At 37.3% G+C, this 15,591-nt stretch overlaps 1 protein-coding gene across 6 annotated transcripts in view; it reads right to left on the bottom strand.

Moving 5' to 3' along the window:
* ebf1b (EBF transcription factor 1b) overlaps window positions 1-15,591 on the bottom strand; it is a 183,848-nt gene that overhangs the window by 155,820 nt on the left and 12,437 nt on the right. For all 6 annotated transcript variants that reach the window (XR_010893562.1, XM_067375546.1, XM_067375547.1 and 3 more), the window contains exons 5-6: window positions 12,968-13,041; window positions 7,176-7,244 (exon numbers count right to left, since the gene is read on the bottom strand). Coding sequence is in view for 5 of the 6 variants with exons in the window: in XM_067375546.1 (XP_067231647.1) it covers window positions 7,176-7,244; window positions 12,968-13,041 (143 nt within the window). In the remaining variant the exon portion in view is untranslated. The remainder of the gene's footprint in view (window positions 1-7,175; window positions 7,245-12,967; window positions 13,042-15,591) is intronic.

Raw genomic sequence — 15,591 nt, 5'->3', positions numbered from 1 at the left:
CCCAAATTTCTTGATTCCACATCACCTTCTTTAAAACTGTATCAAATGCCCTTTTCGAAAAAAGTAACATTTCAGTGAGCTTTACTATTCAAAATTATTCATAAAAATAACATATTTACTCAGCTAGTTGGCAAGTGCATCTTAGGGCTAGTTAGCATTTTAGCTTAGCACACCATCAATACATGACAATTTATGAAATTAAAAGCATGTTTTTGCTCCAAACTTACTTTTTAATGTAAATCGGGTGTTTTAAATAATCTTCTGTGATTTGATGATGCTTCGGATCAAAAAATCAGACAGAAAGTATATCCTTATACAGTATTCTTCTCATTCATAAGGCTATGTTGATTATTAGCATTGAATTATAAATATACATTATTGTTATGAAAATACACGACATGGCATGAAGAACACAGATAAACCATACATTGTCGCAATTGACCCATTACAAAGACCCGCCCCCCTTAGTTACTATTGCTTTGTCCGACAAGCCATGGCGCTGTCACGCCACACAGAGTGAAAAATACATTGCGGAGCAAAGAGGACACTGACAACACGTCGACAGACAAGACAGAGCAGGTTACTTATGATTTTAAGCAAAGTCCCAGCTTTCAAACTGTTTAATTTGTAACAATAAAAAACGTTTTGTGGCTCTTTAATGTATCATGACAGATTGCCGTAGCTCCTCGGCTCAAGCGGCTCGTGAACTGATCATCTCTTCCTACTAGTTCATTTATAGCATCAAATAAACATGAATGAACATCAGAAGGAATGTTGTTTCAAACATGGAAAGACGTCACTCAGTACACACCATTTTTCAAGTTCAATTCCACTGAGGTTAATCTTCTAACTCCTGACTGCTTTGTCAGACAAAATGGCGGATTCGGCGTTATGATTGGTTAGATCGCTTGTCAATCAAAATCCCAGCGAAGGGTTAATTGTTTGTTTATTGTCTTCAAAAAGTCTCTATCTGCATGTTATAGTGATCTCCTGGAATGTCTCCTATATTTCCTGGAATGTCACATGATATGGCTGCATCTTGAGTGCCATTTGTGGACTAAATGTGCACAGAGCGCCCTCAGGCTGTCAGTATGTATTGAAAACACAGTACATCAGATTATACAGCGCTCATAATGATTACATCGGTGCATTTTGGGTAAAAATTGAATAAATATTCTTCTCTATATAAATCTGACAAACATGAGAATCTATCAATATTTCTCCAAATCTGCAACATTTTCAGACGTTTTTTCCTCAATGGATGGTGCTGACGCTCTCTTAATTCATATTAAAGGTATTGACTCATTTTTTCATTTTCATAACTCGTAACACAAATTAAGCCATAACTGTCACTATAAGCTCTCAGAATAAAATAGAGGTCAAATACAGAAGCTTGAGTCTTAGATCCTTTTAAATAATGTATAGTTAGTCAAGGTAATAACATTACATCTAATAGTAACTTTGAACTCATTTAAACAAAGAACGATTCAGTGCATCTGCGTCCTCATGAAGGTTAACAGGTTAATTAGAAGATTACTCCTCCTGAAATTACGTTTAATAACTTCACTTATTGCTTTACATTACTATATAATTCTGCTTACTATGGAAACCTGGCTCTGCCTCAGAATAAAAATAAATAAAACAGGTCATTGTGAAATGAAAATAAAAAATGAAGTCACACTATTAGATAAAACAAGATCTAAAGTAACACTATGAAAAAATGTCACAGTGATAAGAAATAAAGTGACAAGAACAACCCATTCTCACAGGAAAACAGAACTATTTAACAAGGTGTAGATTTCGTATGAAACGCACAATTTAAAAAACGACCCCTAAAAATAACTGTCACTGGGGCACAAGCATATCATCCGAAAACATAAAAATTGGATTTTACAAATTCAAACAAATTAGCCAAAGTCAAAAGTATAAGGATTAAAATCAAAGTAAGAATTGCAACTGTGACAGAGCCAAGATTGCAAGATGTAAAATTTGCATATAAAGTCGCAATTACAAAAAAAAAAGTCATAATTATCTTTGTATGTCTGTGGAGAAAACAGGCTTCTGTTATTATAGTGTAGGGATGCCAAAGTTACACACTTCACCTTTAACAAACTTCTTTTGTGAAATGTTTGGCTTGAAAAGTGCTTGGGCCTTCTTTCTTTGTAATAAATGTCACATGGTCTGATGACATTGAAAAACATTTCTAAATGTGTCCAAATGTGCAAAAACCAAACAAACACGTACCGACGTCAGACAAAAGACCTAGATAATGTAAACATTGTACTTGGTCATATTTCTAACAAAATGAATCATGATCATGCACAGCAAGTTAATGTGACTTGAGATCTATTTTGCCTGCTCGCCATGAACTTTTAGCTTAGAGCTGCACTTTTTCAGCAAGCCGTTAAATGTAAAATTCAAGGGCACGGTGACCCATTTCCCTCCATCAGCTCTGTGAATGTTGTTTTGGTTAGAGAACAGAGATCCAGATGTTGAGCTCTGAGCGTTGAGAGTCAGGCCAGCCAAGAGGGGCTGAGAACCGAGTCTTGGGGGTACAGGAAGTCCCACGGTATCCACGGGAACTTTCGCATTCCATTCTTCGCCGGCCCTCTGACAGCTTTTGACATCCCCCAGCGTGGGCTCACCGCATCACCGCAATGATCCCAGAGTGGATAGAGAGCACTACTTCCTCTGAGAGAGCCGACGGCAGAGTGTTCAAGTAAAGTCTTACAGAAAACACATCAGAAGGACAATCTCACACGTATAAACGTTCTTGTACCCCTCCTGCGCCAGAGGATCTAACATCACAGATATAATATGAGACTCGTAAGTGGAGATGTTTGAAACGGGCCGACAGGAAAAGAACCTGCAGCCAACTGACATGCCGCCGTCCACTTTAAAACTGTGCGTTATCGCTTCCTGTAAAACAAACACACAGCTCGCTTTGAATAAAATTAAAAACTGTTTCTCCTGAAGCTAACTTTAGGGACATGGCTACTTATCCAAGGTTTTTTTGGCACCCTAAACATAAACAGAAGTGAGAAGGGAGGGTCTGGAATAAAATGAGACATGAACAATAGACGTCCAGGGCTGCAGGGGTTGGAGTGGAGGAAGGTGGGGGTGGAGGCCCTGAACTGAAAGTGATTAAACCGAGAGGAAGAAAGGAGAAAGTGAGGAGGCGTCTATTAGATGTCAGTGTGCTTTGTATCCATGTCAATGAGACGGGATTAAAGTATTGGAAATAATCTTAGAGAGCCGATGAAAGGTCAGTCCGGGAGAAGGAGAGGCCGAGAGGAACATATGGCCCAGCTGAGGAGTCGCTAATGTTATACAGCGGGTTAGAGACACTAACACACACACATATGAATGAGAGAGGGACCAGTTCAAATAAAACAAATAAAGAGATCCAGATAAATAAATATGAAAAGTATTGTGTTACATGTGGCGTAAATCGAAGCACCCAGTGGAGTTCATTTCGAATTCTGTGAGCGGTTACGATTAGTGGTATTCCTCCTGTCTGTGTGAATAAATCAAAAGTACTAACAACAACCTGCAGTTGGACAATTCGGTCAAATATATTCGTCGATAAACGGCGAGGGTGGATATTGTTTGTTTACAGATGTTGTTTACAATCCAAATCTTAGTAAATATGAAATTAGTTGTTTTAACAGCATAATAAGGGTTCATTAGTGTTTTTAACACAGATTTGGATTAGCTGTGTTCTTTGTGTATCTAATTAGAGCATCACTCTCAATGCAAAACCAGCAGAATTAACCATAGCCAGACTAATTACTGGTGTGAAATCAAATCGGCTCGTTGAAAGAAGTGCGCGCTAATGAGCCCTTATTAACCAAGCTAAATAACTCAGAGGGAAAAGGCGGAACTAGGATTTATTTTTCTTTAGGTTACGTGTTTAGGAGAAATAATAAGTCATAATCGAGGCACTGTCATTGAGCTTGTGAGAAAATGTGTAGCTGCCAAGAATACATACCAAAATTAGGTTGTTTTCTTCTTTTTTTTTTTCACCTTTTTATTTTTTGTTCTTTCCTGCATGACCCATTTCTCTGGGCTGCAGAATCATGCGACGAGAGATCAGGAGTGACACAATCAGATCAGATCACAACATCCAAACTCTCTCACCTTTATGACAAAAAAAAAAACTTGATGGCACAAAAAAAAATGTATATACAAAGACAAAACGTGGGAGGATTATTAAGTAGAGCTGAGGGAAAAATTGCTGCGCAAAATGCAATTCTGCATTCTTTTAAATACATTTTTAACAATTATAGTGAAATGATAAATATGCAGGACAAACCATTAGAGATATAAATAAGTGATACAGTAAATTGAAAAACTTTTTTAATATATAGCTATTTTAATATATAAAATATAATATAAATATATATTTATTATTATAGCTAATTTAGGTAAATGTGACATATTGTTCACAAGCTGTTTTACTGACGTCTTTCCGCGGTTGAAACACAAATAAAGTGATTACATAAAGTGAGACATGATATATTCCGGTAAGTTGTATTGTAATTTTCAACATACCTTTTGATGTTCATGCATGTTTTTTGAGATGTAACTTGTATTAATGTGGAAGAAAAGACTTGAACTGAGGCACTACAGCGATCTGTCATGTCACATTTAAGAGCGTCAAAATGCCATTTATTGTTTGAATTTCATGATAAAATGGACAGAATTTGAAAACTGAAACTTTGTTTCTTATCAGAAGTAACAAAGCACAAAGCTCTTAGTGATTATTGGATGGGAGGTGCTACAAATGTTTGATGTAGCAAAAAAAGCAGAACTGGCAAACCTGGCTTGAACTACAGGTGATTCATAGGGTCAAACAAAGCCTGCTTTAACGTAGCTTTTAACTGTTAATGCGTTATTGTCAGGTTAACTAAATTCAACATGAGAGATTTTCTTCACACACAGTATGAGTTGCAGTCTGAACACGTTTTTGTGCACCCTTTGACAGGATATAATTGGCCCTGATCATCAGCTGTTTTTAAACAATTGGCCGCTGGCTGATATTGATAATAAAAGCTTTTATCGGCCGATACAGATTGCTGGCTGATACATCGTGCATCTCTACTGACAATATATGTTGTTCAGAACATAAATTTGTACTGCTTTCATGCAGCATCCAAAAATCCCAGTAATTTCTGAAATAGTGACTTACTAGGCAGTTTTTTTTTTTTTTTAAATGAGATTTTGAATCATTTTGTGTAGCCATTGTGACTACCTGAAATGGAATCATGAGATGCCTGGATACCCACCTAGTGGAAATGTAGTAAGTTTTTGATGGCCTTGAAGTTACCAAGACCTTCTAGTGGGCCTTTTCACTGCACATGGGACCAATGCACATGAGTTCCTCCAGCAGGTTCATCAGCCTGTGTCCATATCGAGCCTCTTTGCTCAGTGAGGTTTAAAGGCACATGAGCATGTATAAGGGAGCCACAGCTGGCTCCCAAGAGTTCTGACCCGTTCTGGTCAAGTGAAGCATAAACTGTGTCGGCTGCCCACAAACATGTGAGTCAGGTATGAAGGGGGGGCGGCAGATCTGTTGTGTCTGACCGCGGTCGGCTGAGCAGCTCCAGTCACACCTGAGTCCATTCTGCATTAACGGGTCAGCGGCTGAGACCGAACAGCTACAGCCGTCCAACTCCTTACTGACTGCTGTCTAAACTTGAAGTAAACATGCAGAGCAGAACTGAGAGAGCCAACAGTGGGAAACCTTTTTTTTTGTTGTTGTTCCTTCTTCTCAGTGGGGTTTAATTTTCACAAATGAGCCTGAACGATCTTTTGACAAACGTTACAAATCAACCTAGTCTGGTCATCTGCACACAATAACTCTTATGCACCATTCCATGTGGTGTAAATCAAGTCATTTTTCTCCTTCGGCAATAGATTCTCACTGAGATAAAACTTTGATTTGTGGCCTTTCCCAGTGTCACAGACAGATTATGAAAAAAAAGGCATCTTGGGAAGTTGGGAAGCTGCAAATATTCCAGCAAAGGCCATTTCAGTGAGACCAAGACAAATGCGATTCAATGCTGATTTTCTTCAAATTGGTTAAGCAGCTCTTGATATGTTCACCTCATGTGCCTATATATATATATATATATATATATATATATATATATATATATATATATTGTCTCAAAGGGACGATTAGCAATTTTCATTGAGCGTAGCGGTTGCTAACCATTTTGCTGCAACAATGGGAAAAAGAATGTTTTGCTCAATTCCGAGAACCATGACCTGTCAAAGTAAATGCCCTTAGACGTCGACTAATAGCTTCCACATTACAAAACACATAACTCCACACAGCTAGCCTGAAGCTAATAACATTAACGACAAAGAAAATACTACCTTAAGGACTGTGAAATCTTTAGCATTGCTAAAAATCCTATTAGCAGTAATGCTAACATTATTACAACTACAATTACATCATTCAAAAAGGATGCAGGGGTTTAAATTTGGATTTAAAGAGATGAATGTTAGGTGGAAGAAAGCAATGCCCTAGGGGATCGAGAGAGATGGCAAGAACAGGGTAGAAAGGATGGGGGGGCCAGGGGTCTCTGGCGTCTATTGTTTCACAGCCCATTATACATGTGGGTTTCATTAAGACAAAATAAAGAAACCAAGAACACTGTCTTTTGTACTTCTGAAGGGGGAACCATAATCCAGAACCAGGCCAGATCTCAATTTAAAGTACATACCATGTAGATATTATCTAAATTGCTTACATGTTTACTGTCAAACATCTTTTCAAGAGAAATTACTCACTCAACACTTTTAGCATAAAGACTAGCCTTTGACTAAAGCCTTTAGGCCTGTAATTTACTCAGGCAAAGACAGCAATAAAAGGCACATTAATATTAAGTGTTTGGGCTCAGCCAATCCTGATCCCACAACAAAAAGAACATGGTGGAAAAAATAGCAGCAAAAGAAACAACATGATAGAGCATTTAACTAACAAGTGACTCAAACATACACACACAGCAGACCGTGACGGCGGTAAGACTCCAGCATGTCTTGAGAACTACTTCAAACGCGACGTCAACCACAGCCTCAAAAAGCATGACGATAACAATAAAATTATTAGACTTATTCAGGGAAACAAACAGTGTTAGGAAGTGTTAATGAGGGAGAGATCCTACCTGTCGATGATGACGGGATCGGAGGGTGTCTCGTTTCGGTTCCCGCAACTCTTTTTGTCACAACAACGACTGAAGGGACAGAAGGAAAATATCAGTTAAAAAAGGACATCCTGTATAACATCAAGAAATTGATGGTCCTATGTCATGAGTACTATACCGACCATTTTTTTCAGAACTTTTTTTGTCCAGAGGAAATGTTATATTTTGATTGTCTTTGTATTTGTGTTTTAACTATTAAGGTTTATGCAAATTGTATTGAATAACAATTTGCTAAAGAAACATACTCAATGTAAGAACATTAAAGGTGCCATCGAACGTTTTTTTACATGATGTAATATAAGTCTAAGGTGTGCCCTGAATGTGTCTGTGAAGTTGCAGCTCAAAATACCCCATAGATTTTTTGTAATTAATTTTTTTAACTGCCTATTTTGAGGCATAATTAGAAATGTGCCGATTCAGGCTGCGGCCCCTTTAATTGCTCGCGCTCTCCGTCCCCTCCCTAGCTCTAGCGTCATCATTGCATAAACAAAGTTTACACAGCTAATATAACCCTCAAAATGGATCTTTACAAAGTGTTCGTCATGCAGCATGTCTAATCGCGTAAGTATAGTATTTATTTGGATGTTTACATTTGATTCTGAATGAGTTTGATAGTGCTTCGTGGCTAACGGCTAATGCTACACTGCTGGAGAGATTTATAATTTAGAATTTTTTAAAGTCTTATTGACTTTATAAGTTAAAAACTGTAAATCTATCACCCCCTTGAGTACTGAAGTGTGTTACCGCCACATTAACATAAGAACCCGCATTAAGAATGCACAACGGGACTGCTTGCTTGTGAGTTGGCCAAAAATTCGCATTTGCATAGGTGATGAAGGTCTAGCAGAATGACAAGAGGAGAATTTAAGGTGTGTGAGGGGCTTTGGTGGCGGTTTGGAGACCACCGGCATCACATTTCTACCGCACAGATGGCAGTAGGACACTGAATAAGGGCTGGGGACAAAACTGTCACATGACACCCCTGGCATTGTCCTTCCCCCTTCAGTTTTTCTTCCTCCCACAACTCTCTCTGCTTCCACCCTCTCGCCTTACGGTTTCTCTTGTTACCTCATTCCCAGCTCCCTATTTTCTCCAATGACACAGTTTTCTGATGTACCAATAGACTTTATCATTCATTCATGGACTACAAGCGTTCAGGAGATCATATCTTAAGATGTACCATGCTTATTCATGAGGAACCGTGTGTGATTTATATAATACACTTCTTCAGGTATGCATGATGAATGTCTTTCTTTAGAAACTCATCATGAATAGAGGGCTAAAATCTCTCTCTCTCTCTATCTACATCTACATCTCTATCTCTCTCGCCCCTCCTTCTGCAAGGCTTCCTCAACTAGGTCAGTGTCCTCCCAAAGGACTGGAACAAGGGATTGCAGTGCCTCTGTGTGTGTGTGTGTGTTTGTGAATCTATGTGTGTGTATTTATACAGTGCAGGAAGAAGATTTGTAGGAGCCTAATGATCAAATCCGGCAGCGCCCATGGGAGACATGGTTTAGCTCCTGAAACACGGAACCTTGAGCATACAAATTCATAGATACACACTCAAAACAATTAAAGACAAACATTTTTAACTAGGTTTTTGCAACAAGCAAGGGTGTTGTAGGTGGTTGCCAGGGTGTTGCTATGCGGTTTTGGGTGATCAATGGGTCAATGACAAATAATTGTCCACAACAACGCAAAAGAAAATGTTCTTCCCTTTGTAATTATGTTGGTCTCTTATGGGTTTGAAACACTTTTACACCATTTTTAATGAAATTTCACTTCTAATGACCCTAAAAATGTCATGTGGTGTAACCATCAAGTAAAAAGTTACATATTTTCCTAACCCATGAATGCATGCATATTCACAATTTATATATATAATGTATTTATTTATTCAACTTTTTACCTTGAAAATTGTTTAAAATATAGAAATGAATTTATTAATTATATTATTATATTATAAATTCATTAATATCACTGTTTTGGGGAGTTACACTAAACAACATTTTACAACTTATTCTAACACTGCCTTGTCATAAAAAGCTCAAATTATCTGATTTTTTTTTTTTAAATTATTATTATTATTTGCCTTGATATAGTCATAAGGGTCTTCAAGGGTCCTCTCTGCATGTTTCTGCATATTGCTTGCACCACATGACTTTAATTTTGCCGACAAATGTTTTTTTCTAATAGTAAAGTAGTGTAGAAGAATGTAAAAATGTATAAATAAATAAATATTACATTAAAACATGCTCATCATAGAAGAGGTGTATTCAAGTCATTATATATATGTTGCATTTTAATGAATTTTTAAATAAATAAACACATCTGGACAAAAAAATTAAAAAAAAATTGTGTGATGTCATTAACCCTAATGTTACATTGCTATGAGTTATTTGAGGTCAGTAGGACAGTGTACTTACATATTTAAAGTTACATATCGGAACAAACCCTTAACCCTAAGTATGAAAAATAATAAACACTTGCTTTAGCAAACACAACCATAGTTATTATTACACGCCTACATTAGCTTATTGGGGAGGTGGAGAAGGTTATAATCTTTTTTCCTGATCCTCTTCAAGATCGTCCCGTAGGACACCCAAAGGAAATCACATCTTAGATCTTAACGCTTCCTTCCTGATGCAGCTTTTGAAGAAATGTCTAAATGGGCTCATGTAATTAGCAGGATGTAGTCGACGTTGGAACGCGTCTACCAAACATATGTTTCCGTTCCATGATTCCTTTGATTCATGACATTGGATTTGTGTTATGACAACTTTAGTCTTTAGAACAATTTTGGCCAGTTTCGCGACAAACAACATCCTGAAACGCATTCCGTGTTTTTTTTTTTCTCCCCCTAGTTTGTTAAAATGATAGGAATAAGCACTTTTGTCCCACACTTGCAAGCTGGCATGGCACCATATGGCTAATGGTGGTGCGTGGCAATTAGTGGAGCTGATTAATGGTGAACAGCCTAATTTTCTGCTTATAATTGCGGCAGCGTTTGAAGGTACACATACAGTCGCACACATACACAATTGCATATCAATGCTGATTTGGCAGGTGGGGGGATGAGGACCACATTGGTTTGAATATACATTAGCTGCCAATTCTCACAGTAAAAAGAAAAATCGGGTGTTTTTTTAATTGCGAAAGTGCCTATATGACATCTTTAAGTAGCGTGATGCGTTTCTGGGAAAACTTGGTATATATTTCATGGACGCCACGTGAGCCAGGGCACATTTGTTAGCAGAGCAGACTGAAATTTCAGATTGAGTAATGAGTTTCTGCTTGTCCTAATTAACCAGGCATCAGGGTGATATTCATGAGGGGGGGTGGGGGGTTACAAGGGTGGGCGGCACTGTTAAAATACCACTAAAAATAGGCACGAGTCGATCATCACAACCTACTTTTAAGCAAATTCATCTTTGGATGTTAATTAAATACATAGCATTTGATAGAAAAAGTCATCTCCTACTTGTTTTTTTGGCTCTGTTCTTCACTAGGGGTTTGACCTGGATAGTATTAATATGAAACGAGCTTCTATTTATTAATATGCTGTTTTGGTAACGTAAGACTCAATACCCATAAGAGCAAATAAAATTTAAACAGAATATAGCACTAGAGCGTACTGGTTAGTGTTCTAACCGGGTGACAGAATAAAGCAACAAGCCATATGAAATTTTGACATTTACTTGGTTTTTATTATGGGGTAGCTCCGCCTACAGTGAAATCTCATTGGTTCATCATACCTGAGTATTAAATCTGAAAAGCTGCATCTGCATTTGAATAAGAACTTACTTAGTATGTTTTACGTAGTATGAATGAAATCCGGACGTACTTCATCCGCCATTGTCATGTGACTTACAGTTGCATCACTTCCCTGCGATTCACAAAACATCTCTCGTGAATGGCATGGGATAGAAAAAGTGATCTTCGTTCATCTTCGGAACACAAATAAAGACATTTTTGATGAAATCAAAATGTTCACATTGTAAACACGGCGCAGCGCTTCCAGGTGCTGCTCACCTGAACAGTGTCAACCAATAATAAGTCAGCGTTCTCAACCTGGAAGCGCTGCACTGTGTTTACAACGTGAACAGTGAAAGAGACTGACAGGGAAGAGAAGAAATTGTTGAATAAAGTCGTTATTTTTATTTTGTTTTTGCGCACCAAAAGTATTCTCGTCACTTCATAACATTAAGGTCAGGGGTCATTTTAGGTTGAGGGCCAGATGGGAAAAAATTTAACCATGTGCGGGACGATTATTTATTTTTTAAACCTTAGTAAGCTGACATTAATATTAACCATACAAACTACATAATAATTTGCAAGAAAAAACACTCTGCTCTTTGAAAACTGCATTTGTTTTTACTGCGAAAAGACTTTATTTGTTTTTTTAAAATAATATATATATATATGTTTGGAGCAAATTTGATACCGGTTGGCAATTTTTTTTTTATTATTTATTTATTTATATTTATTTGTTCTATAACAGGCCAAACTGGCCTTAAACAAAAACATGTGTAGCCATTCGGTATACAGGCACCACTGCATGAGCACTTGTTTTTTATTTAAATTAGATTGTATAATTTCAAGGTTTACATTAAAAAAACCCAGCATGGTCTGACTTTATAGCTTTGTGAAATTATGCTATATAAGACACCTGCACAAAGCAAAAATAGCAGATGGACTGAATGAAAATGCAAATTCACTCTCTAACAGTAGGTGGCGCTTGTGAAACAGCAAGCATTTCCTTGGTTACCACTGTACACAAAGCAGCACTGCGTTTATAAAATAGACTATTTAAACGGATATCGAAACTTTTCTAAAGGCATTTCCCTTCAAAGTTACTTTCATATAAAACCCAATTCAATATTTTTCTTATATTTCACAAACAGTGAGCTTGACCAGATACAGTATTTGCTCTGCTGGCGTATCTGTGTTCTTCTTTGCATCCATATTCAGCAAGTGGCTGTGTTAACGTTTAATATATATAAATATTACAGACTTTGTAATATTTCCACACAAATGAGAGTTTGGGAAATTATCGCAAAGCAGTTTGTTTGCAAGTCCAGAATAGATATTGGCCAAAATAAAACTAATAACCGTTCGGATTTATGGCTGGTTGACCATGCATAGCTTTTTGTATTATTGTTCAAACCATCCCCCGGGCCGGATTGGACACCTTTGTGGGCCGTATTTGGCCCGCGGGCAGTATGTTTGACACCTGTGATTAAGGTTGAACCACTGTAGTCACATGAACTATTTTAACAATGTGTTTAATACCTTTCTGGGTCTTGAAATTGTTCATTACATCTATAGGGAGGTCAGAAAGCTCTCGGATATCATAAAAAATATCTTAATTTGTGTTCTGAAGATGAAATAAGGTCATCAAAAAATATGAACAACTTAATATTAATGACTTGAATGATCTTGTTTGCCGAGTTATATATAATTTGCATGCAATTAAATGCTCTCTAGAATGAGAATGTCAGTTTACACCAACACCACCTGTCTCTGACTAGCGTTAGCAAGTAGCTAACCATGTGCTGAATTCAGAACTGCATACATCTTATATTTTCAAAAGGAAATGTCTGAACTGAAAAAAGATGTTTGTCATGCAATTTGGTGGGATATGTTCTGATTTACACTGTGACATGTTGCATTTTTAGCATGGACGGACAAATTATTTGGAAACTTGGCGCATCGCACCTGGTTAGTACAAAGTGTAATGTAAAAAGTCTCACCTGCACATGATTTCATGAGTCAGGAGAACGCGGCACATCTCCGGGTTCTTATCTTGACCTTCATAGATGATGGGCTTTGAACAGAGAGAAGAAAAGAAGTCAGCTTGGACACACAGGCTTTATTTAACACTAGAATGAATAATTTATGCAATCAAAATTAAATGAAGCATGTTACATATGAAACTGTTTTAAAACATATGCTACAGGAAGCTGACACAGACCATCTAACATCCCAAAAAACATTTCCTCCACTTATCCACCCTTAAATTCAGCTATGGAGTCACAGAAGCCAATTTCACTTGAGAAACACACTGAGAGGAGGCGTAGTTCTGCCGTTAAAGCCTGTTGGCCTGGTCGTATTTAATAAATATCAGCATGTGTCGTGGGGAATCGTCTAAGCTGTTCCAATAGGCTATTTCTGGACAGGCTGTCCAAAGCTCTGGCTCCACACAGGACTTTGGCTCATTACGTAAAGGAAAACAGAAGGTGAGAAATGAAGGTGCTGCAATAAGGGCTCATTGTTTTACTTCTAGCTCAGGTAATTATTCTCCCTACAGGGCATGGGGCTGAGGTGGGGTAACATGTGGTAGAGGATGGGATGTACAATAGCACCAGCTCAGAGCGGTTTGAGGGATGGGTAACAAGCCGAAGAACACCTGTTGTAGGTGGAGGAGATGGTAAGGAACATAATTGATTGGCTGCTCAGATTCTAACAAGAGGGAGAGCTCAAAACAATGACAGTGATTCCTAATGGTGGTGGTGGGGGGGAAACATATTTATCAAAAATAATAAAAATCAACAGTAAATGGTGTTTGCAACCCATTTTACTTCTGTGATACAGTGTATATGAAATGTGATATTTAACAAGAACCAAATTCAGATGGCGAACATACACATTAAAGGATTAGTTCACTTTTAAATTAAAATTTCCTGATAATTTAGGATAATTTAGGCAGTGGAGACACTGCTAAGTGTTTTACTGCCCTCCTCAGGTCAAAGTTTGAACTAATTGTTATATACTTGCACTAGCATATTGTATATGACAATTTAGTTCAATCTTTGACCTGTGGAGGGCAGTAATACACTTAGCAGAGTCTACACTGCTGGAATTCTAATAGAGAAGAAGAAGAGAGCTCGAGAGAGTTCAAGATGAGCATTTATGGTTAAAATGTATACAATTTTATTTATTTTTTTAGAAAATGAGTGATGGTTTCTCTAGATAAGACCCTTATTTCTCGTCTGGGATCACGTAGAACTCTTTGAAGCTGCACTGAAACTGTAATTTTGATCTTCAACCGTTTGGGCTCCATTGAAGTCCACTGTATGGAGAATAATCCTGGAATGTTTTCATCAAAAACCTTAATTTCTTTTTGACTGAAGAAAGAAAGACATGAACATCTTGGATGACATGGGGGTGAGTAAATTATCAGGAAAATTTTATTTGAAAGTGAACTAATACTTTAAGTTATGAAAATATTATTTCTGAATGTTCTGTGAGGGAAACGTCCAGTTTTTTTATGTTTTATCTTGGTTATGTGAATGTTTAGGAAAACAGTGAGGGAATGTTTAAACCTTTTGAAAACATTATGGGAACGTGCTAGTTGTAATGCTTAAAAAACGTTAGAAGAATGTTCATCTAAAACATTTCACAAAGACAATCCATGAACAATGAGAACGTTATTAAAGTACATAACTTGTACATTACTTGAAGAACGTTTGCTCATAATGTTTGAGAGAACCTTGCCAGAACGTTAGCCAAATACGTTCTGAGAACGTTCCGTATTCCACTTCTGAATCTCCAGCGCCATAGAAAAAGTTGTGAACGTGAGTTTATGGCCTGAATAGAATGTAAAGCAACATAAACATTCTGTATCGCAAAACAACGACAAGAAAATGTGTCTTTCTATCGCACACTGCTCGCAAAAACAAACACACAAACAACATGACAGTCTCTACAAATGACTACGAGTTGTTTTTTAGTGAATGAAAGCATGCGGCATGACAAGTGTAATTTGATTCATAACTCTTATGATCCGATTCCTTTAAGTAATTCAAAAACAAACAGCCTGATCCTTGAGCAAACGTCTCTTATGAGTTTCCTCTTGGTGAAATATACAAACATACCTCAATATAGGAGCAAAGGGCTCAGGGCAGTTAATTTAATGATTCACTCAAATAAAATTAAGAAATAAACTCCCTGAACCAGTCGAAGCGGATATGAATTAGTTCACCCAAAAATGAAAATTCAGTCATTAATTGCTCCCACTCATGTTGTTCCACACCCGACCTTCGTTCATCTTCAGAACACAAATTAAGATATTTTTAATAAAATCCGATGGCTCAGTGAGGCCTCCATTACCAGCAAGATAATTTCCTTTTTTAATGCCCAGAAAGCTACTAAAAACATAATATTTAAAACAGTCTGTGTGAGTACAGTGGTATAACTTTAATATTATAAAGCAAAGAGAATACTTTTTGTGTGCCAGAAAAACAAAATAATGACTTTATTCAACAATATCTAGTGATGGGCGATTTCAAAACACTGCTTCATGAAGCTTAGAAGCTTAGCGAATCATTTGTTTCAAATCAGTGGTTCTGAGCGCCTATCAGACTGCTAAAGTCAA

Source organism: Chanodichthys erythropterus, chromosome 22 (assembly GCF_024489055.1).
Source record: "Chanodichthys erythropterus isolate Z2021 chromosome 22, ASM2448905v1, whole genome shotgun sequence".
NCBI classification, from domain to species: domain Eukaryota; kingdom Metazoa; phylum Chordata; class Actinopteri; order Cypriniformes; family Xenocyprididae; genus Chanodichthys; species Chanodichthys erythropterus.
The sequence above is the reverse complement of the archived record's forward strand: the minus strand, read 5'-3'. Positions and strand labels throughout refer to the sequence as shown.